The 25,833-nt window shown below is 39.6% G+C and overlaps 1 protein-coding gene across 4 annotated transcripts in view; it reads left to right on the top strand.

Annotated features, from left to right (window-relative positions):
• Positions 1–1,954: 1,954 nt before the first annotated feature.
• TEK (TEK receptor tyrosine kinase) overlaps positions 1,955–25,833 on the top strand; it is a 99,107-nt gene continuing 75,228 nt past the window's right edge. Inside the window, exon 1 of one of the 4 annotated variants that reach the window (XM_072841583.1) lies at positions 1,955–2,521. In XM_072841583.1, coding sequence (XP_072697684.1) covers positions 2,470–2,521 — 52 coding nt within the window. In that variant the 5' untranslated portion in view covers positions 1,955–2,469. The remainder of the gene's footprint in view (positions 2,522–25,833) is intronic. The other 3 variants (XM_072841585.1, XM_072841586.1, XM_072841587.1) reach the window with 3 other exon arrangements.

Genomic DNA, 25,833 nt, shown 5'->3' on the forward strand with positions numbered 1-25,833 from the left:
AAAGTTGCTCAGCCTTTTGACTGGAGATATAACCTCAGGAAATCTAGGAATATTTATTACATAGACTCAATACTCTGGATAGCACTAGAAAAGATTACATGGAAGATGAGATCAAACTACATACCTCTTTTAGATAATGGAACAACACTGCCTTTTTCAAAATGAGCAACATTTCTGGATTACAGAGTGAAGAAAAAAACTGAGTCACCTATTCTGGATAAGAGAAGGAGAGAGAACTTACAATTCATGGTAGGGGTAGACCTACCTAGATAATGGGGGAAAGATGAGACGGAGATGATTTTCTAAATAACAGATGGAGGCAGCCCAGAAAAGGAAGCGAGGTAGTAGCATCTTTGGCCCACAAGAACTAGCCAACAGGAGGGCATGTGAGCAATGACTTCCTTGTGGGGCCATCAAGCACAAACAGAGGAAGCTGTGCCTGAGGAGGCAGGTGCCCTGGAGTTTGTTTATTTCCAAGGCTTTCCATTGCTGTTCCATATGGCCTGGGGCCAGTGGACCTCACAAAGTTTGAGCCACCATGTTCTTAAAATAGAGCACATCTGTGACCCTCTAGGTTCCACAATGACAGAGATATAAAGCTAGCATCTTCTCTGAAGTGCCCAGATGAGAGGACCTAGAAACCCATGTAGAGATGCTATAAGGGGACAATTTAGTCATTTAGACTTATGAACCATTACAGTTGGAGGGAAATTAGTCACATCCAGTATAAATCCTTCATTTTACAGTTGAGGAAACTGAGGCCTCCAAGTGGGAAATGACTCGTCCAAGACCTCACAGGAAAAACAGAGCTGGGACTAGAGCCCAGAAACCCCAACTCCCTGCCTGATTCTTTATAACACCAAACTTAAAGCCATTTCATAAGATGAAAGAATGGCTTTCTGGAAGAATTGCTTGGGACCAAACTCAGAGACTGAATGGAAAGACTAAAGGAAATGAATACATTAACATTTAACAAAAGCCTTCTATGAATTAGGCACTGTGCCAGCCTCGTTTAATCCTCTCAAAAATCCCCATGTTGTAAATATTATTGCCGTTTTATAGCTGTTGAAATTGAGACTCAAAGAGATTAAGTAAACATGTAGCTGAGTAAGTATTTGAACCCAGATCTGCTGGAAAACAGCCTGTGCATTTCTACCAGAGAAGACTGGAAACATCCATTGGTTCTCAAGATCACCACTGATGTGATAAAACCTGGGACAGAAATGCTATGATGAGCATTTCTAGGACAGAAATCCTATGGACAGAAATCCTATGGTGAGCAGGCAAAGGAGGAGCAAATAGTCCTTTCTTCAGGCTTGAAGGCAGGGTGATCAAAGAACATTGACACTTTATTCTGAAGTCATAGTTTGTGTTATGGAGAAATTATCTTCTGGATAAATTTAGAGTTTCTGATTTCATTTTAGGTATGGTTACGCCAATGGGTATTTTCTTTTTGGTCTATGTACTCCCTCTGCTCTTATGAATGCTATTTTTATCCCAATTGAATCATTTATATTAGATTTTGACACAGGTTATTTTTAAAGTTTTGTATATAATTTGCTTCTGAAACACCACTGGCCAAAACCATGAAATCCCTTTCATGATTTAAATTCTTCTAGGCTAAGTACTTTAAAAAATGAGATCACCTGTAGATGAATTGTTAATAAAAATTAAAGCTATAGCCAGCAGCACAGATATTTTTGGCTTCAGGCCAACAAATAAACCATCTGTGTGAAAGAAAACAGGCTGACAATTTTGGACTCTGGTCCATGGCTGCATTGTACATTGACCTCACCGGTAATTACCCAAATTAATTGCCTTTGGGTTGTGTTCTCTCATCATGGAAACCTTCCTTTCCCAATTTAAACCATGTGGGTTAAAATGAGAAAACAAACACAAAACTCCTCCCCACACCCGAAAGCCCCTCTGTCAGGGATTCCAGGTGGACAGGGTGGTAGGAGAGCTGTTGGAGGCGGAGAAGGGCCGGTCATCACCACATACCATCCATAGGTGGAGGGCTGTTATTCTGTTTCCCGCCTATGAGAGGATACCCCTATTGTTCCTGAAAACACCGACCAGGACCCAGACTCCCAACAAAAATTCCTCTATCCCTACAACAGCATCAAAAGCAGCAGCAGAAGCAACAGCAATAGAGAAGTGTTTTGATGAATTGCAAGATGGATAGGGCTTGCAGTGCCCCCAGCCCTGCTGATACCAAATGCCTTTAAGATACAGCCTTTCCCATCCTAATCTACAAAGGAAACAGGAAAAAGGAACTTAAAACTCCCTGTGCTCAGACAGAAATGAGACTGTTACAGCCCGCTTCTGTGCTGTTCCTTCTTGCCTCCGACTTGTAAACAAGACCTAGTAGAACATACGAATGGAAAGTCACAAACCTCTGTGTGTTTGAAAGGATCCTTGGGACCTCATGCACATCTGTGGAAACTGGATGGAGAGATTTGGGGAAGCATGGACTCTTTAGCCGGCTTAGTTCTCTATGGAGTCAGCTTGCTCCTTTCTGGTAAGGTTTGGCTTTTGTTTTTTGTTTTTTTTAATTTAGTGTTGTTTTTTTTTTAAACAGTGATTCTGGGCTTTCTCATCATTTGTTAGTGCTGATTAACAAGGGGCAGCTGTGGCCTAAGCACTGTTTCTCTAGGACTTTCCATTTAATATATATGAGGATTAAAATGCAATGTCTTTGTGGCATTGAACTGATTTTCTAGAGTTTCACTTCTGCATAATTGCCACCTATGTTGCCACAGACTCTATGAGAAATGATCGGGTCATTTTATTTGTAGAAGATTCACTAACTATGATACACGATTTTACTGTTCCTCATTTGGGATTGTTTCCTTATTTAAAAAAATAAGAAACCCAGTTTTACCTGCTTCAAAAAAATCTTCCATAATTTTTTAAAAATGAAATCAGTGCAGAGAATTATGGGGACCCACTTACGGTAATGTGCAGGTTGTCATTTTTAAATGAAAACAAAAATGCCTTTCTATAAGGATTTCATATCCATATCCTATTTTAATCAAAGCAGTCAAATGCTAGGCATTTTTTTTCTTTTTCTTAGAGCTGGAGTCAGGGCTATATAATTTTTGTTTCATTTTAAAAAGTATTTGGCATGTAGTAATTTATAAAGTCTTTATTGACCCAATGGGATGAGTTGGGGCAATTACCCAGATCCCTGGGCACAGGAGAGTATCAAAACCTATTCCAGAGTTAAGAAATGGTGGGCTTGGATGTTTTTAGATCTGGTGTGTCTGCTGCTCAGATTCTCCAGATAGTGGCATGCCTCTTATGTTCACTCACCCTGTGGGACACTGGCTGAGAATGATATCAAAATCTGAAGTGTAAATTACAACTATAATCGCCATCACTCTCTTCCTGTTAGTTTGAAAACATTCTATTTATTGTAACAAAAATAGAATTGATACTGGAAATGAAGTTGAGAAAATGTACTGAATTTAATGCTGCATACTATATTATATTATTAGAAATTGATCCAAACATACATAAGTATGTGTTACATTTTCATACTTTTCTGTTTAAAATGCTATATTAAATCTTTAAAAAAATTAATCCAAGATAAGAGAATTGCATGTAATGTGTTCGTAGCTTTTCAGTTTGCTTTCAACACCTGATTATATTGAAGATTTAATATTTTTAAGACTAAGAATGTATAACATAAATTGCTGAGATGATTTCAGTATTTTGTACAAATTATATTAACATAGAAATGCTGATTTCTTCAATGATATGCACCTTTAAAACAAATAATTATCATGATTCTATTTTTATTTTGCTTTCTTTTCTGTGTGACACATTTATCAGTAACATGAAATCTTCTGCACCAGGGATTATAATAATGCAAAGTGTAGGGGTTTATAGTTCCTCTGAGATACCTTCTAAATTAAATCACCTGTGTGTGCACACGTGCATGCACACCAATTTTAATTCACTTTTTTCCCTCAAAGTGATTGTGTCATAGCAATTTGCAGTATAGTCTCAGATGTAAAATCAGACCAAAAAAAAAATTTATATGGCTGAAATAGTTGCTCTGTGTTTAGATTTTAGTTCCTTGGAAAAATAACCCTGACTTTAACAGGGAGAGACCCAAGGAAAGGGATTTCATGCTCCTACCAAAAAGGAAGGGTGACACTACCAAAGTTGGTTTCTGGGGTGGGTCTGTTGTATTGGAATCCTAACTTACCTTACCAGTACAATGCTCCATAGACATGAATACACAAGGCTTGGTCGTTCCAACAAGATCCAGCATGATCATGTCTACAAGCACAGGAGTCCATTCTTTACACCAAACTCCACTGATAGACCACAGTAATGGAGCAAGGGATTTAAGGCTTATGGGTTTCTCTCTCTATTCCAATGAAGGTTTTTTTTGTTTGTTTGTTTGTTTGTTTGTTTTTAAGATTTTATTTATTTATTCGTGAGAGATACAGAGAAAGGCAGAGGCATAGGCAGAGAGAGAAGCAGGCTCTCTGTGAGCAGCCTGATGTGGAACTCGATCTTAGGACCCTGGTATCATAACTTGAGCCAAAGGCAGATGCTTGACCACTGAGCCATCCAGGTGCCCTCAGTGGGTTGTTTCTGATTCCTTTTTCTCTGAACAAACAGGACTGAAAACCTGTCACATTTGTCTCGGTTAAAGTGGCTCTGGGTGGTAGATACTGATCCATGAGAGGGTTGGAAAAGGTATAAAATTTTCAGAAGACTTCTACAAACTCACCTAGATTCTGGTACATTCCCCTCCCAAATAAGAATCATGGCCAACTTACAAACAAGTTCTAATGAACGTACTAGCTTTTCCCTATTCTCTCATCCTTACCAAACCAGGTTGTTCTGTCTGAAGTTGTATATAGATCCTATATGATCAACATTGAGCCTATGGGAAGTCTCTAGTAGTGTGCCTTCATATCTCTTTCCTGTTTCATTTGACATTTTAAATAACACCCTGGGTTCAGAGATAGTGGATATCTTGTCTGGAATGATAGTGGAAATTCGGTTACAAGGTCACAGAAGTTGTCCCAGATGAAACCTTTTCATTAGGGCTGATCTTGGAAGGCTATATTGAGTCTGAGTAATCAAGGGTGGAGGACTAGAAGCTGGAGCTAGAAACACACCTGGGAATTATTCTCGCAGGGAGGAGTTTTGCTTTCTGCACAGATGCTCCCTCCTAAGCATTGTCTTTGTTGGAAATGTCAGCATTTCCCTTTCAGCTCTGTGCTGGGAGAGCTTCCTGTAAGAGTTCTAGTTATTCTAAGACATCCCTCCAGGAGGGAAGAGTGCTTTCAAGTCCATTTCAGAAGACTATGCTATGTCCTCTGGGGGTGGGCTCCAAATTTTTCTGACTTTATTAATTTGTCTACTCCTAAAAAGATATGTGTGTCATTGTGTAACCTGCTTATTCCCTATAGATGGCTTATTAGTTAGAGCACAGAATCTGGATGCAAATGATTTCTTAGGGTGGATGAGTGGGCCAAACCCAAAAGATAGCATTTCAAAATAGATGAATGTCAAGTTAAAAGTTTGGTTTCAATAAATTTATGTATGTATGTTCAGTGTGAGAGAGATTTGGTTTGTTAAAAGTTCTAGTGAATAACACCTCTATTTTGGTGATGCATACAATTCATAGGTGCCAACATGTGCTCTGCTTACTAAAAACGTAATATATAAGTTACAACCATTCACTTTAGTAGAAATATCAGGTCCAAATTAGACATGGTAATCACTTTACTGCTCAGATAATATTTATTAAACACTGAAGACCTTGAGAAATTTGACAGCAAGTATAGTGGGTAAACAGTAAGTTAAGTACTTTAGAAACCATGTCACATGGTACTGTTTAGCCAAGAGAAAAGAGATGAAAAAGCAGTGTTTTAAGGGTTTCCATATAGAAGACACCATAGATTGGCATTGTATCTTGCCAGATCTACGATACAGGGATGAAGGGAGTTTGGCTCTATCGATGGAAACCTTCTAAAATTGGATCACTATCCCCATGAGGAGAGAGTTCCCACACTGGAGAGGTGTTCAGGCATAGATTGGGTGATCATCTATCAGAATCATCTATAGAATGTGGAGTGTGATGGTTACTCTACTTCCTTTTCACATCACTTTCATTTTACTGTTTGTGGCTCCTCACTGATCACTTAGGTGGAGAAGAGTTCAGACATGCCACCAACATCTCTGTGCAATGAAACCAAACTGGGTGCGTCTCCTGAATTTTAACTCAATCAACATGCCTTATGAGAAAAAAGCATACGTGCATATGTGCTATGACAAATCTTCTGAAACTACTGCTCTAAGGGACTGAGGTGGAGCCAATTAAGAATGCAGGAGAAAGTGTTAACTATATGGATTGTGAAGTCACAGACCTGGGGTTAAGCTCAACTTGGATGACTATGGGAAAGTTATTTGATTTCTCGAAGCCACTGTTTTCTCTTCTTTTATGGATGAAAGGACCTATTTCCCAGAGTCATTATGAGCATCAGGATGATGATGCAAGTAGAGAGCTTAGGCAGTAAGAACTTCCTTAATAAATGAAGCTAGTATACTAAAAAGAAGTGTTTCTATTAGAGCCTCTGTGCTAGTTTAAGACTAGTCTAATATTTTCCAGCATGTAAGGGAATCACTTTCTGCTCATAGAAGCATAGAAGACCTCAACATAGTCCAGTTCCACAAATTTTATGTTTGTCTCTCTCCACATGGACATCCAGTGCTTCTCATCTACCCATTTATCCTTGCTCTAGACAGTTTTCATTCAATCAGGCCCATCTTTATAATCTATGCACTCTTTCCTCTTGGCTCTTATTCATGCTGTTCAATCCATTTGGAAATAACACTCTCTATGCCTACTCTACAAACACAGTTCAACTCAACTTGCCTAGGCCAACTTTTCCTCATGATCTTCTTCCCCCAATCCTGAGTTCACTTACTATATAGGCTGTGTCTTTGTGATTTGGGCACATAAATTAAGCTCCATTAGCCTTTAACATTTTTAACAGCAGATATTATTTCTTTTTTATTCTTTATCATGCATGCATTTAAAGTTCAATAATTTTTATTGGATAGGGTTTAATATGCCACAATAAGAAATTGTTGGTATGCCAGAGCAGACCCCCCCAAAAAGAAGGAAAATGCTGTAGAAAGGGTTTTAGTCACAGTGAAATAATTAAAATAGTAATGATAATAATAATATGACAATAATAATAATATAAATTGTAAGTGGTACTCAAATCTTAAAAGGTTGGCTTATATTAAATATATGATGTGAACAAGGTCAAAAGAAAATTCCTTTATTCCCTTAGGTATGAAACATAATACATTCATTAAAATGGGTCTAACCTGGCTTTTACCTAATATTAGACATTGTGCAGTTGTTGAATATCACCCAAAAGATATACAGACTTTTTATTAAATAGACATTTGAGTTATTGCCTGCCTTTTGTTTATTCATTTATTCATTCCTTTACTCAACTATCATTTCAGACAATGAAGACATATTGAGGATTTACTTTGTGCCAAGTACTGTACTGGATACCAGGAATGCAAAAAGAATGAATCATTTTCCCCCCCTTGCTATATTCACATTTTAGTAGGAAAGAAGAGTATAGGCAGATGAATTATATTATGTTGTGATAAATGATACCATAGGGATACATACAAAATTTTCAAGAGCTACAAAAACTATTACTGGCTCCAATAATAAAAAATGAAACATTAAAATCTAAATTGTACATTAATGTCTAACTAAATGTCTAAAAACAGAATGTCAACTTTATTAATTACTCAATATAGTTTGTTTTCAAATATTACTGATTTAATTAAATCTGTAGGTTAGATTTTCTTCACTTTGCAAGAACTCCTAAATAGTTGGGGATATTGCCGATTATTGCCAATTGTAGTTATGAGTTGCTCATAGCCAAATGATTTGAAAACTAAGAATATAAAAAGGAAAAGTGAAGAAAGCACTTCTCATTAGAAGGAGCAGGCATGTGGAATAGCAGAACAAGTTCAAGGAAGTTGAGTAAGGCTAGAATGTAGGGTGGAAGTGGAGATTTAAGGTTGGGGTCAGAAAGAGAATGGCTTTATAGGTTATTTTAAGTAACTCATACCTCATTCTGTAATGTTGAAATTTAGTATGGTGTTTGTCCTATCATTGCTGATTTATATCTTGGAAAAATTGCTGTGATAGTAGTATGGAAGATGGGTTGACAGAGTGTAGGCCCGGGCTAATAAAGTGTCTTTTCAGTACTCCAGGAAAGAAGTCCTGGATGGACAAGGGGGTTGAGAGTATTTAGGAGGTGAAACTGTAAGGGTTGGTGATTGGTTGCATATGGGAAATTGAGGAAAGGGGGGGAGAATAAGTATTGTTTCATGGTTCTGGTTTCGGTAATGGTGGCACCATTCACTGCACTGGGTAACATGGCAGGAGGAACTGGCTGGAGATGAGTTGAGATGGAGCAAGTCAGTATTTTGTACATGTTGATTTTGAGCTTCCATGTAAAGGGAAATATTTAGCAAAATGGGTCTTAAGCTCAGATGAAGAAGTTTGGGCAAGAGCTTGAGACATAGGCATCCTTGGTTTAAGGGACATGAAGCCATGGTCATGGATGTATTTGAAAACTAAGTGAAGGGAAAAAGAGGAAGTAGACAAGGGTTCTATGAAGAAGCAGTCAGGGAGTCAGTAGGAGAAGTAAATCCAATCAGATTTTTTTTTCTTCTGGAATTTTAGAGAATTGGTGTGGTGGTAACTAAGGAAGAAGAGAGTTTTAAGAAGAGAAGAATAAGATGAGGGCAGCAGAGTGACAGCCTCTGGGCTTTACATGGGGTGCCAGATTAGAGATGTGGTGTTTTACAGAAAACCAGCTGTACTCATAACATTATGGACCAGAACTGGAAGGGATGTCAGAGGATCAGTTGGCATCACTCCCAGCCTTCAGGAAAGGGAATGTCTAAAGTTGCCTCCCTTATTTCTGGAATTTTAAACTGATAACCCAATTCCCACCAGTCTGGCCAGACTGTTCCTCAACTCACAGCACACGTGCAGCATGGTTTTCAGATTGAGCCGTGCCTGCTTTCCTCTGCCCTCCCCCCTCCCCACAATCCCCCACTACCTCCTCTGGTCCCTTCAAGAATTTGACTCTCCTTCTCTCTGTGTTTCTTTTCCAAGCCTGCAGGGGCATGTGTGGGGACCTGGGTCTGCCCGATGGACAAAGTCCTGACTCTTTTCAACACATCCGCGGATGAGAGGGAGGGCATTCCTTCTGTCCGGTGGTTCCCTGCCTAACCCAGTATGGATGTAACAAGAGAGCCTGTCAGCGAGCCTGTCCAGTAGCCAGATGACGGACATTGTGGGTGGTTGGTGTTAGCTTTCTGCTTGCCACAGCCCTTGCTCAGGGCTTGACCAGTGAGGTGTATGTGGTGGTCACACCCATCTCAGCAGATCTGTCAGCTTTCCCGCTTTTGTTAAAGGGTGATATCATGCTTCCTGGGGGGAGTACTGGAAGACAATGCTCAGCCACTTTTCTCCAGATACAATAGGCGGAGTCAGGAAGGCAGTATTGACATTGCTGGGGCTGGGGAGGCACTCACTGCTCTGCAGCCGTCAGATGGTGAACCAGCTTAACCTTGGCACACAGGGCCTGGGTTGTGCAAGGCGTCTGGCTGCAGAGCCAAAGGGGACTCCACCCTGGGGACAGGACTGCTTTAGACATCTGGGAATCTAGGATGGGCTTCAAATTCCAATCCCTCTGTCAAAAACAACCACAAAACAATAATAGTACCAGATAACAAAAATGACTACCATAGATTGAATGTCTATGTGTCAAGTATTTAATAGGATTTTTTTAAGTAACTCACAACAACCTTGCACAAAGATAGTATTTGTTTTTTTAAATAGAAGGTAAAACTTAGGCCCAAAAAGTGACTTGCCTGAGGTTAAAACTTAATAGATATACATTATTTCAGACAGCCTAGCATCCCTATTTTTCAAGAGCTGTCATTATTTCCTTCCATATGAGCCTGATGGGACTGACAGTCACTCATTGCAGAGTGTACCACAGAGTGACCACAGCAGTTGGTTCAGATGGAGGATGCACGACCCAACAGGGCCAGCTGGACTCCTCTGGGAATCTGTGAGCAAGATATTCTCTTTTTCCAGTGAAGACACTGTACACCCAGAGCTACCAACTTTCCTATGCACTTGAAAGAAACTGGTCTTTGATAGGAGAGAATGAGTTCAGTAGCACAGAGAGAACAGAACCATGACAGGCACTCTTCGATTATTGGAGCATTGAGTTCAGTGGTTTTAGATCAGAGACCCACCCCTGTACCTTCCAATTACTGGAGCTAGTTATCTTCATTTGCTTCCACTATTTTGAATTGGTTTCTGTCTCTTGAAAGTGAACGGTCCTGAGTGACCCCATGATTTCAGTAGGACACAACAGAGATAAGAGTTCAACTGAGAGCAGCCTGAACCCAAATTCTGAGTTCTTTTAAAGCCTCCACTGTGCAGTCTTGTAACTAGTGTTTCATGGTAACTTCAGGCTGGCTCGTGGAAAATGAGGCTGATTACAGTACGTATTCATGTGGTTTTGGGAAAGATTTTTATTTATTTATTTATTTATTTATTAGAGAGAGAGAGAGAGAGAGAGGGAGAGACACAGGCAGAGGGAGAAGCAGGCTCCATGCACCGGGAGCCCGATGTGGGATTCGATCCCAGGTCTCCAGAATCACGCCCTGGGCCAAAGGCAGGCTCCAAACCGCTGCGCCACCCAGGGATCCCTGGGAAAGATTTTAAAAGAAATATTGCTTAAAATACTTAGTACCATGTTGGTACATAATGTACACTCAAAAAAATCAGATGCTCTTAAATGTTTGCTTATAAACAAAGCTGGAGACTCTTTGATTGCTTTATGCCAGTCTTTTCAAAGCACATCTCCAAGCATGAGGGCAGGCAACTCCTTTTCTACGCCTGATGGAGCTCCCTAGCCTTAGTACCCTACTTTTGGCCTTTTTCTCAGGGAAAGGAGAGAAAGTTTAGAGCTGTGGTTTCTTGGGTTTTTACTAAAAATCTGGAGTTGTCAGGGGAATTCCCTCCAGTGGCTCTATCAGGTAGCAAAATGATGCTCCCTACTTTTTTCTTCCCAGCCCCTAATTCCTTCTTCTCTCTTTTCTTGACTGAACAGAGGCTCTAGGATGATTTGTCATCTATAGGTCCTCACCTCATTTATCCCAATCCTAATTCTTAGTTACTAACAATTTACGGTAGAATTGTCAGTTCCAAATAGAAGTTGCTTCATTTTTTATTAAGCTCATTATTGGAATTTTGGACTGATTTAGGGTAAGTGTATGTGTGGCACTAGCTCTTCTCCCATTTCACCACTATTTTCATTCCAATTATTCCTGTTCTTACTCTTAATTCCTCTTCATGTCTAGTACCTTCACATCTAGAAAGTACTTTCTAGTCTTCTGGGGTTGATTTAAACATCCACTTATTTTACTGCTCTTTTCTCCCACTTCAGAACCAGAGAGCAGAGTGGTAGTAGTAGTCAGTTGTAATCATCACCTTTTCAGGAGCCAGTCTTTGTCTACCTCACCAGGCTCTTGTGATTTGCAGCCCATCATGCTATATTGGAGGTATATTTCAGCTATACCAGGCTTTTTGCAGTTTCTAAACATGCTTTCAAGCCTCTGTGCCTTCGTGTATGCTATTTCTTCTGCCCAGAATGCCCTCTTCACAGTCCCTTCTTCATCTTGCTTATTCATGCATCTTTACTTCCAGTGTCATGTCTTCAAAGAAGTCTTCCTTAATCTTCTTTCATGGGTTTGGGCCATGCCTTTGCCCGGGATTCCATCATAAATGTGGCTGGAGGCAAAGGCATATGTGTAGATAGATTATTTGGGAAATGATCTCAGGGAGCAGGAGTGAGGGACTAGATATGTTATCAAGCTGGCCACTGCTATGGATGCCTGATACTGCAGACATCTTGAGGAGCATTATGAAACGAGACTTAGAACTGTATACTTGCAAAGAAATAGGAGAGGGATCCATCCATTGTTATCCTCCCCCTTTGTGCAAGATTATGTAGATATAAGAAGCTGGTGAGTTACTGCTGGTGTCCTGTGGTGTTGTGCCAGAGAAAGTCCCAGGAGAGGAAATAATATCTACTCACATGGGCTTTGGGTGAGCTACTTGGAGACTACACCTGCTAAAAGCTGGTGGAGGCCTTCTCAGAAGCGGCTGCAGCAGATGGAGCTGGAGCAAGAGCTGATGTGGAGAGGATTTGCATTGGCACCCAAGAGGTGTCACATGCAGGCACCCTTACACTTGCCTCTGTTGTCATACTTAGAACATTAAACTATAATTAACAGTTTACTTGTTGGTTTTGCCCACTAGGCTATGAGCTGTGTTGGGCATTTCAATATTCTCAGCACCAGACATGGCATACTGGCTGACAGAGAAATGCTTTACTAAATGGTTTTAGGGATCCCTGGGTGGCTCAGCAGTTTGGCGCTTGCCTTTGGCCTCCGGGCATGATCCTGGGGTCCCGGGATCGAGTCCCACATTGGGCTCCCTGCATGGAGCCTGCTTCTCCCTCTGCCTGTGTCTCTGCCTCTGTCTCTTTTTGTGTCTCTCATGAATAAATAAATAAAATCTTTAAATAAATAAATAAATAAATAAATAAATAAATAAATAAATGGTTTTGCATTGGATTAAATTTTCCAGCCTAGTGCTTCTCTAGGTGTGCTATATATGTTACTGCTGGCCTAAAAAATTATTTGGTGTGGTTCTTGGAAGAATATTTTAAATTATCTAATATTAAATTATATAATATTTTTATATGTAAATATAAATATATACATATGTATATATATCATGTGATTTCATTAATATTCTTTTCTTTTATTTATTTATTTATGAGAGAGACAGAGAGAGAGAGAGACGCAGAGACACAGGCAGAGGGAGAAGCAGGCTCCATGCAGGGAGCCCAATGTGGGACTCGATCCCAGGTCTCCAGGATCAGGCCCTGGGCTGAAGGTGGCGCTAAACTGCTGAGCCGCCTGGGCTGCCCTAATTTCATGAATATTTTTAATACGAGGCTAAGAAAAAATGAGTTAAAGAGAATGGATAATAGAATAATTGTACAAGTAGCATGTAGATTCAGCAGGAATCATGACTGTGATACATAAATTAATGCAGTTTGGGAGACACTGCTCTAACTGCAAGAATGAGCTAATTCTTTTTAGAACTCTGTGTGTCCCAATAAAAAATAGAAAAGTAATTTGGCATGTAATTAATACTATCCTAGTGAGATGAACAAAGTCAAAGAGTCTATGGTGATCAACCTGTCTCAAATGACCATCTAGGACCCTAATCTTGCTTTTCCCAGTAAACCTGGAAAACAGACATTTGTTAATAAGTCGTAGATACCTAATGTACCCCGTGAACACACTGGGCAAAATAGGCCCTCTATCCCTCAAAATAGGCCCAGCAGTCAGTCAACCAGTGGAGGAATGGGTAGGTCAGTTATATTCACTCATTCAAGCTAACATTTTCTGAGCCTTTTCTATATCTTGGGAATCTGCTAAGCATTGCAGTTAGAAATATAGTTAAGAGAAGCAAATGATCTCAAGTGGTTGGTGGTCTGTTGGGTGAAAGGCTTTGCTTTATTGGAGGCAGATGTTGGGAGCATGGAAAATGGAGTAATCCAGGAGGACAGGGGTCTCATCAAGAGGGTGATGTTTGAGAAAGATGAATAGGATTACACTTTGTGGAAACATGAGAGTGAGGACTAGAGTATTCTAAGCAGAGGAAAAAGCATGAAAATGGGGAACCAAAAGTTTAAGAAACATTGGTGTGCTGGTTCTACTTAGCTATACTCCAGGGCACACTACACAGGAGGGTATACAGCTGGGGGAGATGAGTTGGGAAGAAGGTAATTTGGTTTGAAATGGGCTAGGTGGGCAAGGACAGTGCAGAGACCTTTCCAGGAATCATTAGGATGTAGAGTGAAGCTGTGTGAGGGAATGAGATTGCTCAAGAGGAAGACAGCAGACTGGGTCTGGGAACACCTATATGAAGAGGAGAAGTGGGTAGAAGAGGAAACTGAAGGCATTCAATGAGAGAAGTCAAAGGAGGAGCAGCGTAAGGAGAGGAACTAGAGAATTTGCCAATTACGTGCTGTCTATTGTAGAGCATTCTTAGTGGATGGGCCAGGCCAGGGTAGAGGAGTAAGTGGGAGATAGGGAAATAGAGTAGGTAATGATAAATTCCTTTCTGAGAGATGTCCCTTATCTGGGCAGGTTCCTGTTATCATGTATTTTTCTATAAGCTTTTTTTTCATAAGATTTTTTAAAAGATTTTATTTATTTATTCATGAGAGAAACAGAGAGAGAGAGAGAGGCAGAGACAGAAACAGGCTCCATGCAGGAAGCCCGATGTGGGACTTGATCCCAAGTCTCCAGGATCAGGCCCTGGGCTGAAGACAGCACTAAACCATGGAGCCACCCGGGCTGCCCTCTATAAGGTTTTCTGAGTGATCTGGTAGGAGAAGGTATGAGGTCCTCTCTGCCAACACTGGCTCGCGGTGCTAGGAGGCTACACAGAGGTTTGGAGATAGTAGGGACAGAACTCTTCCATCACAGACTCTCTCTTGGCCCTGAATGTGGTCCCAAATTACCTAAATGAGAGAATTATTTTAGTTTCACAAACACAGTAATCGAGGTAGAAGGCTTCATGGAAGGGCCACACACTAATGGTTACATAGAGCAACAGAGTATTAGAACTTTCCAAGACTTAGAAGATTATCTAGTCCAATGTTTCCAGGAGAATCCTAGAATCCTTTATTTTTATTCTTTAAATATCCTATGGAGCTAATATCTGGTACCTTAAGAAATACTGATTTGATTCAACTTTCTCATTTTACAGATGCCAACAATGAGGCTCAGCACTTTATTCAAACTCCCTCAGCTCATTAGAGGCTAGATTTCTTCACTTTAACAGACAATATGGAAGGCAAGAGAAATTAGAGCTTAGTGCATCTACTGTACAAACTACCTATGCAGCGTAAGTTAGAGCCCCCAAATCATCCACTTATAAACTCCCTTCTTTCTCTTGTAAGTGCTTAATGGACACATCTGTAAGGCCCTGGCAGTGTTGGCTTGCTTTGTGCTGCCTAGCCCTCCCACCCCCCTTCCTCTTGTGGATCTCACACCCAGACTCAGCTGTGCTTTTCACACAAATCATCTGCCAAGAGGGGTGGAAATAGAGCCAGAAACACATAACAGCTGCAGAAGCTCAGCCACATCTAGAGGCTTGCAGTAATCTCCAGCAGGCCTGGCCCACTGGGTGACTCTAGAGTACATAAGCCATCAGTGAAGCACGATTCCAACATGAGTAATACATGCATTCTGTCAGCTGCTTCTGGAATCAAACAAAAAACAGTGTTGTTGCCAGCCAGAGAGAAAAAAAAAATCACCATTAATTGCATCACTGTCTTCCCATTAAGGCTGGGGAGAGCTGTGACTCAGGCTAACTTCTGTTAGAGAAACTCTTTTCCTCTCCTCGAGATCATTTTCTGACGGAGCTCATGGCTTATTACCCCTGCCAAGCCCACATTTTCACCTTACCCAGATGGTTATGAGCACAGACTCTGGGGGCAGATAGGTCTGGGCTGGAGCCCCATTCAGTGTGACCTTGGACAAGTCATTTTACCTTCCTGTAAAATGGGGATCATGTTACCCATGCTAAAGAATGGAGAGGATTATGTGGTATAAGTGGATCAAATGCTTAGAAAGTGCAGTTTCATTTAAAAAGCTCAATACATATTAGCTATTATTATTATTTCTTACATTTCCCTATGTTCCTAACAGCGCCCTGTTGCTAAGAACCTGTATAAAATGTTATTCTATTCCATTCATCCCATCCCATCCCACCCATCATCTCATTTCTTCCCGGCCTATTCTGTTCTATGAGTATTTCTTGAGCTCCTTCTCTGTGCCCCACCCTGGGTCAGCAGATGTAAAGATGAATAAAATAAAGTCCCTGCTGCTAAGAAACCTACTGGTGTGGTGTGCAGATGGATATACAGTAGATTCTCATTATTCATAATAGTTATGTTCTTTAAGCCATGAACACAGGGTTAGATTTAGGCAAGTCACACCATTTTTGTCAAAATTGATACATACCTAGTTCTGTGTTTGTGTGTGTGTTTTTAAAGATTTTATTTATTTATTTGTGAGAGAGACACACACAGAGAGAGAGAGAGAGAGAGAGAGGCAGAGACATAGGCAGAGGGAGAAGCAGGCTCCCTACAGGGAACCTGATGAGAGACTTGATTCTAGAATCCCAGGATCACGTCCTGAACCAAAGGCAGATGCTCAACCACTGAGCCACCCAGGTGTCCCTAGTTTTGAGTGTAAGTGGGGTTTTTTTTTTTAAAGATTTTATTTATCCATGAGAGACTCAGAGAGAGAGGCAGAGACATAGGCAGAGGGAGAAGCAGGCTCCATGCAGGGAGACCAGTGTGGGACTCGATCCCGGCACTCCAGAATCACGCCCTGAGCCAAAGGCAGACGCTCAACTGCTGAGCCACCCCGGTGTCCCAGTTTTGTGTTTTTATTTAAAAGCAAATCATTTAGTGCATCTGGCTGATTAATTAGCATGGAACTCATGGTCAACAGCACTAACTGCTGCCTGAATAGAACTTCTCTAACACACGGATTTTCTCCTGAGGTACATCACAGCTTTTTCATGCTTAGGAATGCTAGACAACACTTTGACCCTATACTTAGGGGCCATTTTATTTTATTTTTTTATCTTTTGGATTTGTCTTAATTTTGGAGGGGGGGTGTAGTTGACCCACAATGTTAAATTAGTTACAGGTGTCCAGCATAGTGGTGTGACATATTGATATATTATGCTATGCTCATCACAAGTGTAGCTACCATCTGTCCTGTTACATCACTATTCTAATATCATTGACTGTATTATGGTATGCCTTTTTTGTTTGTTTGGGGGCCACTTTAAATGGTGAAATTGCCAATTAAAAACAAAAAAAAATGTTTTAAAAAACCCACTAAATATCCTGTGAGGAGGACATTGGTTTACAGTTGGCAACATGTGCATCTGAGTACTCATTGTTTTCCTGCTCTGCCATGCGTTCTAGTGACTGGGAAGCCACTACGAATGTTGATTTTGAGGTTATAAATATATCGTAGGCAAATTCACACATATGGAATCAATAAATAATGAGGATAGACTGTTGATACAATTGACTAAACTCAGGTGGTAATAAAGTTTCCATAGATACAGAGGACAAGCACAGAAGGGAGAGAAATAGGTTCATTCTGGGACATTCAGCTCCACTGATGGAAATGAGGCTTTCAGAAAGGCATTTCTGACAGAGGAGATAGCAGACATGGAAGCATGGAGGGACGACCGTATGGCTGCCGGTTGGGGCTCAGGAGTGGAGGGCTTTCTGCCTCCAGTACTCTACCGTGCAGTCTGACTTGACTGAGTGCCCTTAAGCTGGTTTCTTCTCACCTATGTTAATTTAGAAGCAAGACCCAGCATTCTGAGACACTAAATATGTGAAAGGATCTAACTCCATAGTGTGAGTGATAGACTTTAGTGAGTTGAAGGGAAAGATCCTTTGTATTGTACAGTGTGCAAAATGCATTAAGTTCACAAGTAGACATCTATTCGTCTGGTATTGTTCGTCTCTAGCTCCCATCCTCCTGGTTTCTCCTCCCTTCCTTCCACCGCCTGTACTATTCCAGACCATTTCACTTTCACCTCCACTTGCACATACTATTCAGCAAACCAAAGGCCAGTTGGTTATCCAGCCCCCTCTCCTCTGGAATCTTAGCAGGAATCCTGTATTGTGACTCCAGCATGGCTTTGGAGAATTTTACTTTATACTTTATCCCCCACTTATCCAAATATTCACTCAGTAAAATGTCTTCTCCATATTTTGGCTTAAGCAATAAAGAAGTACAAGATCCCTGATGAGTTTACCACTCCCTATCACTGCCAGTTGTTCCTGACAGAGTATTTCTCATCTTGGACACATGACCCATGGTTTCTACAGTTTTTTCTTAAACTGTAAAGCCTAGCCCAGGCCCTAGCCACACTAGACATTTAATGAATGAATAGATTCCCACTAATGATTTGAGAAAAGGAGACATTTTTGTAATGTCTTCCTCTATAAAACTGATAGGGAATTTTAATCACTGCCATTTTCTTACACATTTCACAGCAAGGTTTTATAATTCTCATCACATTAAGTTCTAAACATTTCTTCCTAATAATTCTCATCAAAATTTCTAATGATACTGTTTTTGAAACTTAAAATAGTTGTGATTTTTGTCTTGAAGAATAAGCAGAAGGAGTGGCTGAGAAAATTCTGGGGAAAAAAGTAATTCTTGAGGATAGCTCTATTAGATCCTAAGGCAAAGTATAATGCTATAATAACAGTGGGGTGTAGTACAAGAGTATGGAGACACAGACTAGAAAAGCCAGAACCAGACCCAAGGTTATATAAAATTCTATTATCTATCAAGAATACAAATCAGTAGGGAAAGGAATAACAGTTCTGAGAAAACTAGTTTTCTGTTTGGAAAAAATAACTGCTTAAAAAAAATCGTCTGTTACCACATACCAAAATAAATTCCACATGGATTAAAGAGTAAGTGTAAGAAATCAAGTCACTGCAAGAAGATGGAACTGAATATTTACTGACCTTTCATATGGAGAAAGCCTTCCTAAGTTTAAAAGCAGTGGAAGAAACCATAAAAATAAAAATCAATACACTTAGCTACATAAATATTTAAACTGATAATTTAACAATAAGCAAAATTAAAAGGCAAAGAAAAAAATGAGAAAAATACTTGCAACAAATATGGCATATAAGAGACTAAAGCATTTTCATAAAAGAACCTCATGGAAATTGATAGAAAAAATAAAAAACATCAACAGAAAAAGAGGAACAAATAATTCACAGGGGAGGAAATAGAATTGGCTAATAGGCTTGTGAAAAAGTTCGCCCTCTAAAGTCAAATCAAAATATGATACTATTTTTCTATATCAGACTGGCAAAGATTAAAAACCAACTGAGGGAGTGCCTGGGTGGCTCAGTCAGTTAAGTGTCTGACTTTCACTTGCGTCATGATCTTGGAGTCCTGGGATCCAGTCCAGCATCAGGCTCTTTGCTCACAGGGAGCCTGCTTCTCTCTCTCTTCCTTACTTGTGTGCTTGCGCTCTCTCTCTCTCTCTCTCTCTCTCTCTCTCTCTCCCTCCCCCCTCTCTCAAAGAAATAAAATCTTAAAAACAAAAGAAACCATGTAAGAATAGAAGTGTGTTTTCATACACTGCAGTTCTTTATTTTTAAAATTTTAAAAAGATTTTATTAATGAGAGACATAGGCAGAGACATAGGCAGAGGGAGAAGAAGGCTTCCCATGGGGTAGCCTGATGTGGAACTCATTCCTGGCACCCATGGATCATGCCCTGAGCCAAACGCAGATGCTCAGCCACTGACCCACCCAGGCATCCCACACTGTAGCTCCTTAGATAGAAATTTAACAATGTAAAGCAAATTGTTATAAGACTTAAAATGTTGTAAGATTATGTAAAATTTCGGGATATGAAAGTGTTCTGTTTTACCCTAGGAAAAAACTGTATGTGTTGGTTTCTGTGGTTCTTCTTTGTATATACTCTGGGGAAAAAATAAAGGATACACATCAAAATGTTAACAAGAATAAAAATGTTTCTTTGTAACCAGTTCTCACTCTATTTGGATAGGCTTGATCTGGTATTTAAAGAAAGATTTCATAACAATGATATATTTTAAAAAATAATTTACATTTTGACTCTTCTAAAAATAACATTACTTTTGTGCTTTTAGAGATATTCCATGGTGAACATTTTAATTCTTAAATTGTTACACCTAAAGGATAAAAATAAATACAAAAGGACCCACATTTATCAGGACTGCTGTCTATTTTGCATTCATAAAGTGTTAATGACTGTCAAGATCCTACTTAATGCAGTGTGATTACAGAAAAAAAAAAGAGATTCTCAGGGCAATCTCTTCCCTGGACGTTTTCATTGGGATATTCAGATGACCTGTTGAAATAAGACCAGGAGAGATAGTGAGAAATGCTTCTTTCACAGGATTCAGTTAATTTTTGATGTTTGGGAATAAAAGTACTATACAGATTGAAACTATGGATAGTTATTTCAAATTATAGCATTTGTATTCATTAGCTTCCTTAAAATGTATATTTTTATACAAAAATAATGTGATTATAAAAACGACAAAAATAATCATGTTCTGTTGAAAAATTTGGATATGCAGAAAAACATTTTAATATATAGATTATAAACTCTTAATATATACATATATTAAATACATATTAATATATAAATAACATACAGAGAGATCAAGAGCGAAAGAAAGATTAGGGACAGATTGAGAGGCAGACGGAGAAATACAGATTTGATTATTTAGTTTTAAACATCTGTTAATTATTGTCTTAAAGCATAAAACCAGTTTTACAGGCTCCCTCTAATGATGGGAACTGAGAGCGGGGGAAAAAAAAGGGGGTCTCCGCCGCAGCATCATTGACTATAAACCAGAAGGGCCATGCAAAGTGAAGGCACAGAGCTAAGCCAGCTCTTCTGATGCTGCCATATTATAATCAAGTAAGCCCTGAAACAAATACTTTCCTCTTATCCGTGGACCACCTCTCATTACTTAGACTTAAGCCTGAAGGATAAAGTGAGAATTCAGGGAAGTAGGAGGGATGAAGGTAAATATCAGAAATGGAGTTGAAATGTTATGTACATGTCATTTGTCAATAAAGAAGAGGTATTGCTATTAATGAAGAAGAGAGTCCTGACATGGTTTAGGGTCATGAAAGAGTTGAGAATGTCCAGGAACACCTGGTGTCAAAAGTCATCTTTCAAAATGCTGTGTACTCCTGGCTCTGTGTCCTTGTTCTCCATTTTACCATCTTCTTTGTAAGCCAGAGGAGCCACACTCAGCTGAATTTGAGTAAGGTGATGATGGCAGCCCACCAGTGCCCTCTGCAATTTTGCACCGGGACCTCTTTTGTTATTACAGTGGCCTTGTGATGAGGCCAAACCTGAAAGCCAGTGTCCTCAGCATATTGCTGCCCTTTAGTATTTGTATTCAAACTAATTACCAGACCATGTGTGATCTTCCTACAAATCTCCCATTGGCCAGTGGCTCTGATACTTTCTTTATGGGGTTCTAGGGTTCCCAGGGGTGCCTCTGTGGCTGGCACAGCTAGCCAAGGTGAGCCAATGCCTGTTGGTCTCAGGCCCTATGCCCCTCCTTTGCCAACTTCAATCAAGGTAACTATACTTTTATTTAGTTAATATTATCTTTTATATATTTCACTTGGTAAAAAGATGCCCTTAGTTAAACAAAAGTGCCTGGGGGAACTGCTGACATAAGTTATAAGATATGCTCTGGCAAAGAGCTGGGTTCAGTAGACATGTATCCCATATGAGGAATTATTGACTAAACCAATACTGGCTAGAAGTACAGTTTTTGGAACTGAAATATGAAAGCTGATCTGTTTCTTCCATTTACTATAAACTGGAAACCAGGTAATCATGCCTGTATGTAAAGGCTCATAAAGTGTTGATGGAAGACACTCTTCTGGAATAAAGGGGATGTATTTTTAAGCCATGAACTTGATTACACTGATTTTTATCAATAAAAGCTTATTTTCAAAAAAAGCAGAGTTTTGGGTGGATGAACTGTGACTGTGTTGATATTAATATTTTATATACTTGAATTAGGAGTTAAAATCATCTTATTTACTCTGTGAGATTTACTGTCAACAAACCCGAAGTTGCATAGGTCTTTGGGAAAGACTATTGAATACATATGGGTAGGCATTGCCTCTTAAATTGACATTTGGGTGTTGATCCCTTTCACACTTTAAAATTTTGAAATTAGCCACATAGAGCTCAGCAATCAAGTTTTAATTTCAAGCACACACAATAGAACAAAAATGTTGCCTTCCTTTTTTTTTTTTTTTTTTTTTTTAATGATAGTTACAGAGAGAGAGAGAGAGGGAGGCAGAGACACAGGCAGAGGGAGAAGCAGGCTCCATGCACCGGGAGCCCGCTGTGGGATTCGATCCCGGGTCTCCAGGATCGCGCCCTGGACCAAAGGCAGGCGCCAAACCCCTGCGCCACCCAGGGATCCCCTGCCTTCCTTTGAATACACTTTACGTCATATAATCTAAGAACTAAAGTCAATTTAATCTGTTTTTAACTCCGTTAGGAACCAAGTTTAGGAGTATCAAAAATTCTGTTTGTAACCTAAGGCTCTGGCTAATTAGTCATATTTTAAAATTCTGAGTCCAGGAATTTTGAACTTACGTTCCTGGTGCAGATCGTAAGTCTTGTTTTCCGGGGATGACCTTAGACTGTAAATGTGTCATTCTTAGAGTCAGATTTTGTCATTAAACCACGGATTAAAACTTCATGGCCCCTACTAGAAGTTAAGTCCTTTGAATAACTAACAAATTAAGAGAATAGAGACTTGAGCACTCAGCCCAGAAAGCCAGGACATAGAAGGAATGTAGTTATGAATTTTCAGAAGCAAATAAACTGAGGGAAGCTCATTTCTTGCCTCTGTTTGTGTTGCTTCTCTGGACTATTACTACATAGAAAAAAGAGACAAAAAGGGTGTGAAATAAGTTTTTAAAAGGATCCTTGTCCTAGTGCACCGTTACTGTGCTGGGAGGTATTAGATGGCTCACTCTCTGGACCGTGTTTTCTCTGGATGTAAGATAAAAATGCTACTACAGACTTTAGCTTTTCTCTGTGATGCCTGTTTTGCAGGGAATCCTGAGTCGTTGTCGTCGCCATCATCATCATCGTTTATTGATTATTGCACTATTGTCGCACACTCATAACACATCATAGAATTTACAAAAATTGTTTCATATGATGTAGATCTATACATTCATCCATCCTCAGCAAAATGCTAAGAAGTCAGTATCATCCCTTCCATTTTATAGATGACCAAGCTGAGGCACAGAAGGCTCAGTCATTTGTGGATGGTTCTGTGTTACATTAGTAATATGTGGCAGATCTGGGATTCAAACACAGGATGGCTTGATTCCAAAGCCTCTGACCACATGGCTCTGCTGCTCAGCAAGGCTTACCTTCCTGGCTTTTCGCTGTGATGCAATCTGTTTGGAGATAGGTATAGCTCTGTGCAGAGTACCTGGAGTCTGAAATAGAGTTTAGACACATTACCAGAGTGAGAAGCATGACTAAATCCAAGGCTTAGTATGCAGAGCACAAGCCTGCATTTGCTTTCCTTCCAATGAATTCATTTAAAAATGTTTATCTTTTTATTCTGTGTGTACAGTACCACCATCCAGAGATAGCCACTGTTAACATTTTCCAGATAAGATTGAATTTGACGTCCCTCCCTGTGGAATTCACATGCCTCCTACCAGGCTTCCCCTGTGAATTCCCAGGGTGCTTACATTCTCATGGTTCCCTCCTACACTAAGTTTGGCTTCAGTTTTAGTTTAATTTATGCACCCCTCCCTTTCTGCCTCCTGCTGCTTCAGTCTCTGTTCAACTTGGTGTCAGGCTAGATGCAGCTCAGCCTTTTATCTCCATTAAAAATAAGAACAGCAACAATTTCTCAACACATAGACACACGGGTTCAGATAGACACAATCATAAATGAAGAGACAGATAATGCATCTGTGAGTATGAGGCTCTTGACTGATGAATTGAAACAGATGGGGTTTATACTGTGGCAATGCAAACATACCTACTTCTTGAAGTCCTTCAGCTGCCCATCATACTGCTTGGACTTTCTCTTTTTTTTCTCCTCTTTCCTTTTGTGCCTCCCATTGGGATTGTCTTAAATTTGTGAATTAATGTAGGAAGAGTTGTATTTACACTTCAGAACACAGAACATTTCTCATGTCTTTGGAACTTTTTTATCTTTTATTAAAATTTCACAGATACTTTCATAAAGGTCCTACACATTTCTTATTTGGCTATTTATACAACAGTGATATATTATACCATTCTTGCCTGCTGGGAATCCATAGTGGTATTTACAGAAAATGAATCCTTTAATAAAGGCCAAAGTGATTTGCTAATATTTTATTTGGGATTTTTGCCTTTTCATAAGTGAGATAAGGAGTAGTTTTCATTTGTCAGCTATTAATTTGAGGTTAGATAACAGATTATACTACTTTAAAAGAATTGGTAGATTTCTATTTTAAAAAACATATTTTTGTATTACATAAACTTATCAGCAAAATTGATTGGCCCTGTGAATTTTTGATGAGCTAATTCAGCTTTGTATTTTTTAATTTTAACTTTAGGAGTTTATATTCCCTTATAAAACCACTGAATATATATTTTTCCAATTTTTTAGTTGAGAATTATACATGGGATTTTCTTATGATTTAAAGTATCTTTTCACAAGCTATTTTACCTCTTGTTTTATTGTCAACTTTAGTTTCTAAGTGGATTTCAGAGACTTGCTTTTCTAGATTCTAACCACACTAAAAACCAGCTCTTAGAATTCTTATTTTTCTATTTTTTAAGTTTATTAATATCTGTATTTAGGCTTATTTTTTACTTTCTCCCTACCTTTCTTATTTTTTTCAATTTTTATTTTATTTATTTGTTTGTTTATTGAGGGTGAATACAAGTAGGGGGAAGGGTATAGATAGAGGATCTTAAGCAGGCACCACACTCAGCGTGGAGTCCACATGGGGCTGGATCTGATAACCCTGAGATCATGACCTGAGCCAAAATCAAGAGTTAGACACTCAACCGACTGAGCAACCCAGGAGCCCCTATCCCTGCCTTTCTTAAGTTTTATTTGTTCTTTTAGGAATGTTTCCTGAGTAGAGTTCTGAGTTTTTTATGTTCATTAATAAGCAAAGTATTTAAACCTATCACTTGTCTCTGAAAGAGCAAGGAGTCCAATGTAGGACTTGATCCCAGGACCTGGGGACCATCATCTGAGCCAAAGGCAGACGCTTAATCTACTGAATCACCCAGGTGCCCAGTGATGGTCTTTTCTGAGAAGTATTTAGAAGACTGCTTTATGCTTTTTAAGAGTTGGGCTGTCTTTTCTTGTTTACTGATACATTGTTAAACTATATTTATTGTGTGTGTATAGGATCATTATCTTGTGTTTGGGGAATATTGCATCAGTAGTTTCTCTTTGTTAGACTTCATTAAGTTGAGCGTGTGTGTGTGTGTGTGTGCGCGCGCGCGTGTGCAGCACAAGTTACGGAGGATTGCTATTTCACTGTTTTGTACTGGTTCCTCTGTACCAATTGTTAAAAGAGTGAAATAATTCTGTGCCATCTAGTAAATGCTTCTTGCTCTTCCTGATTGGCCCCTATCCTGCCACCTTGGCTGCCTAGGTCCCTATAGACTTCCCAACCATCCAGCAACTACAAAGCTAATAGCTGGCCTGTCAGAGTCTTTGCGGACCTTTTCTGGCACTCAGATGAATGTGTATTTTAATTTGGTTGGCCCAGTTGTTAAATAATTTGAACATTACCTCTAAGCTAAAACCAAATTTAAATTACGGAAATCCAACTATGTACGTTTGGTCTAAGCAATATACAAATATAAAACAGTGCAGGCAATTTAACTTGCCCTTTGCTTCCCCTGAGCTTGGTCTTTGACTGCTTCCCATGCTCTGATTGTGACCACTGTATGTGGGCATACATATTTTTGTGCCACCTGGTTCCTGAATACTAG

This window comes from Canis lupus, chromosome 10 (assembly GCF_048164855.1).
Source record: "Canis lupus baileyi chromosome 10, mCanLup2.hap1, whole genome shotgun sequence".
Taxonomy (NCBI): Eukaryota; Metazoa; Chordata; class Mammalia; order Carnivora; family Canidae; genus Canis; species Canis lupus.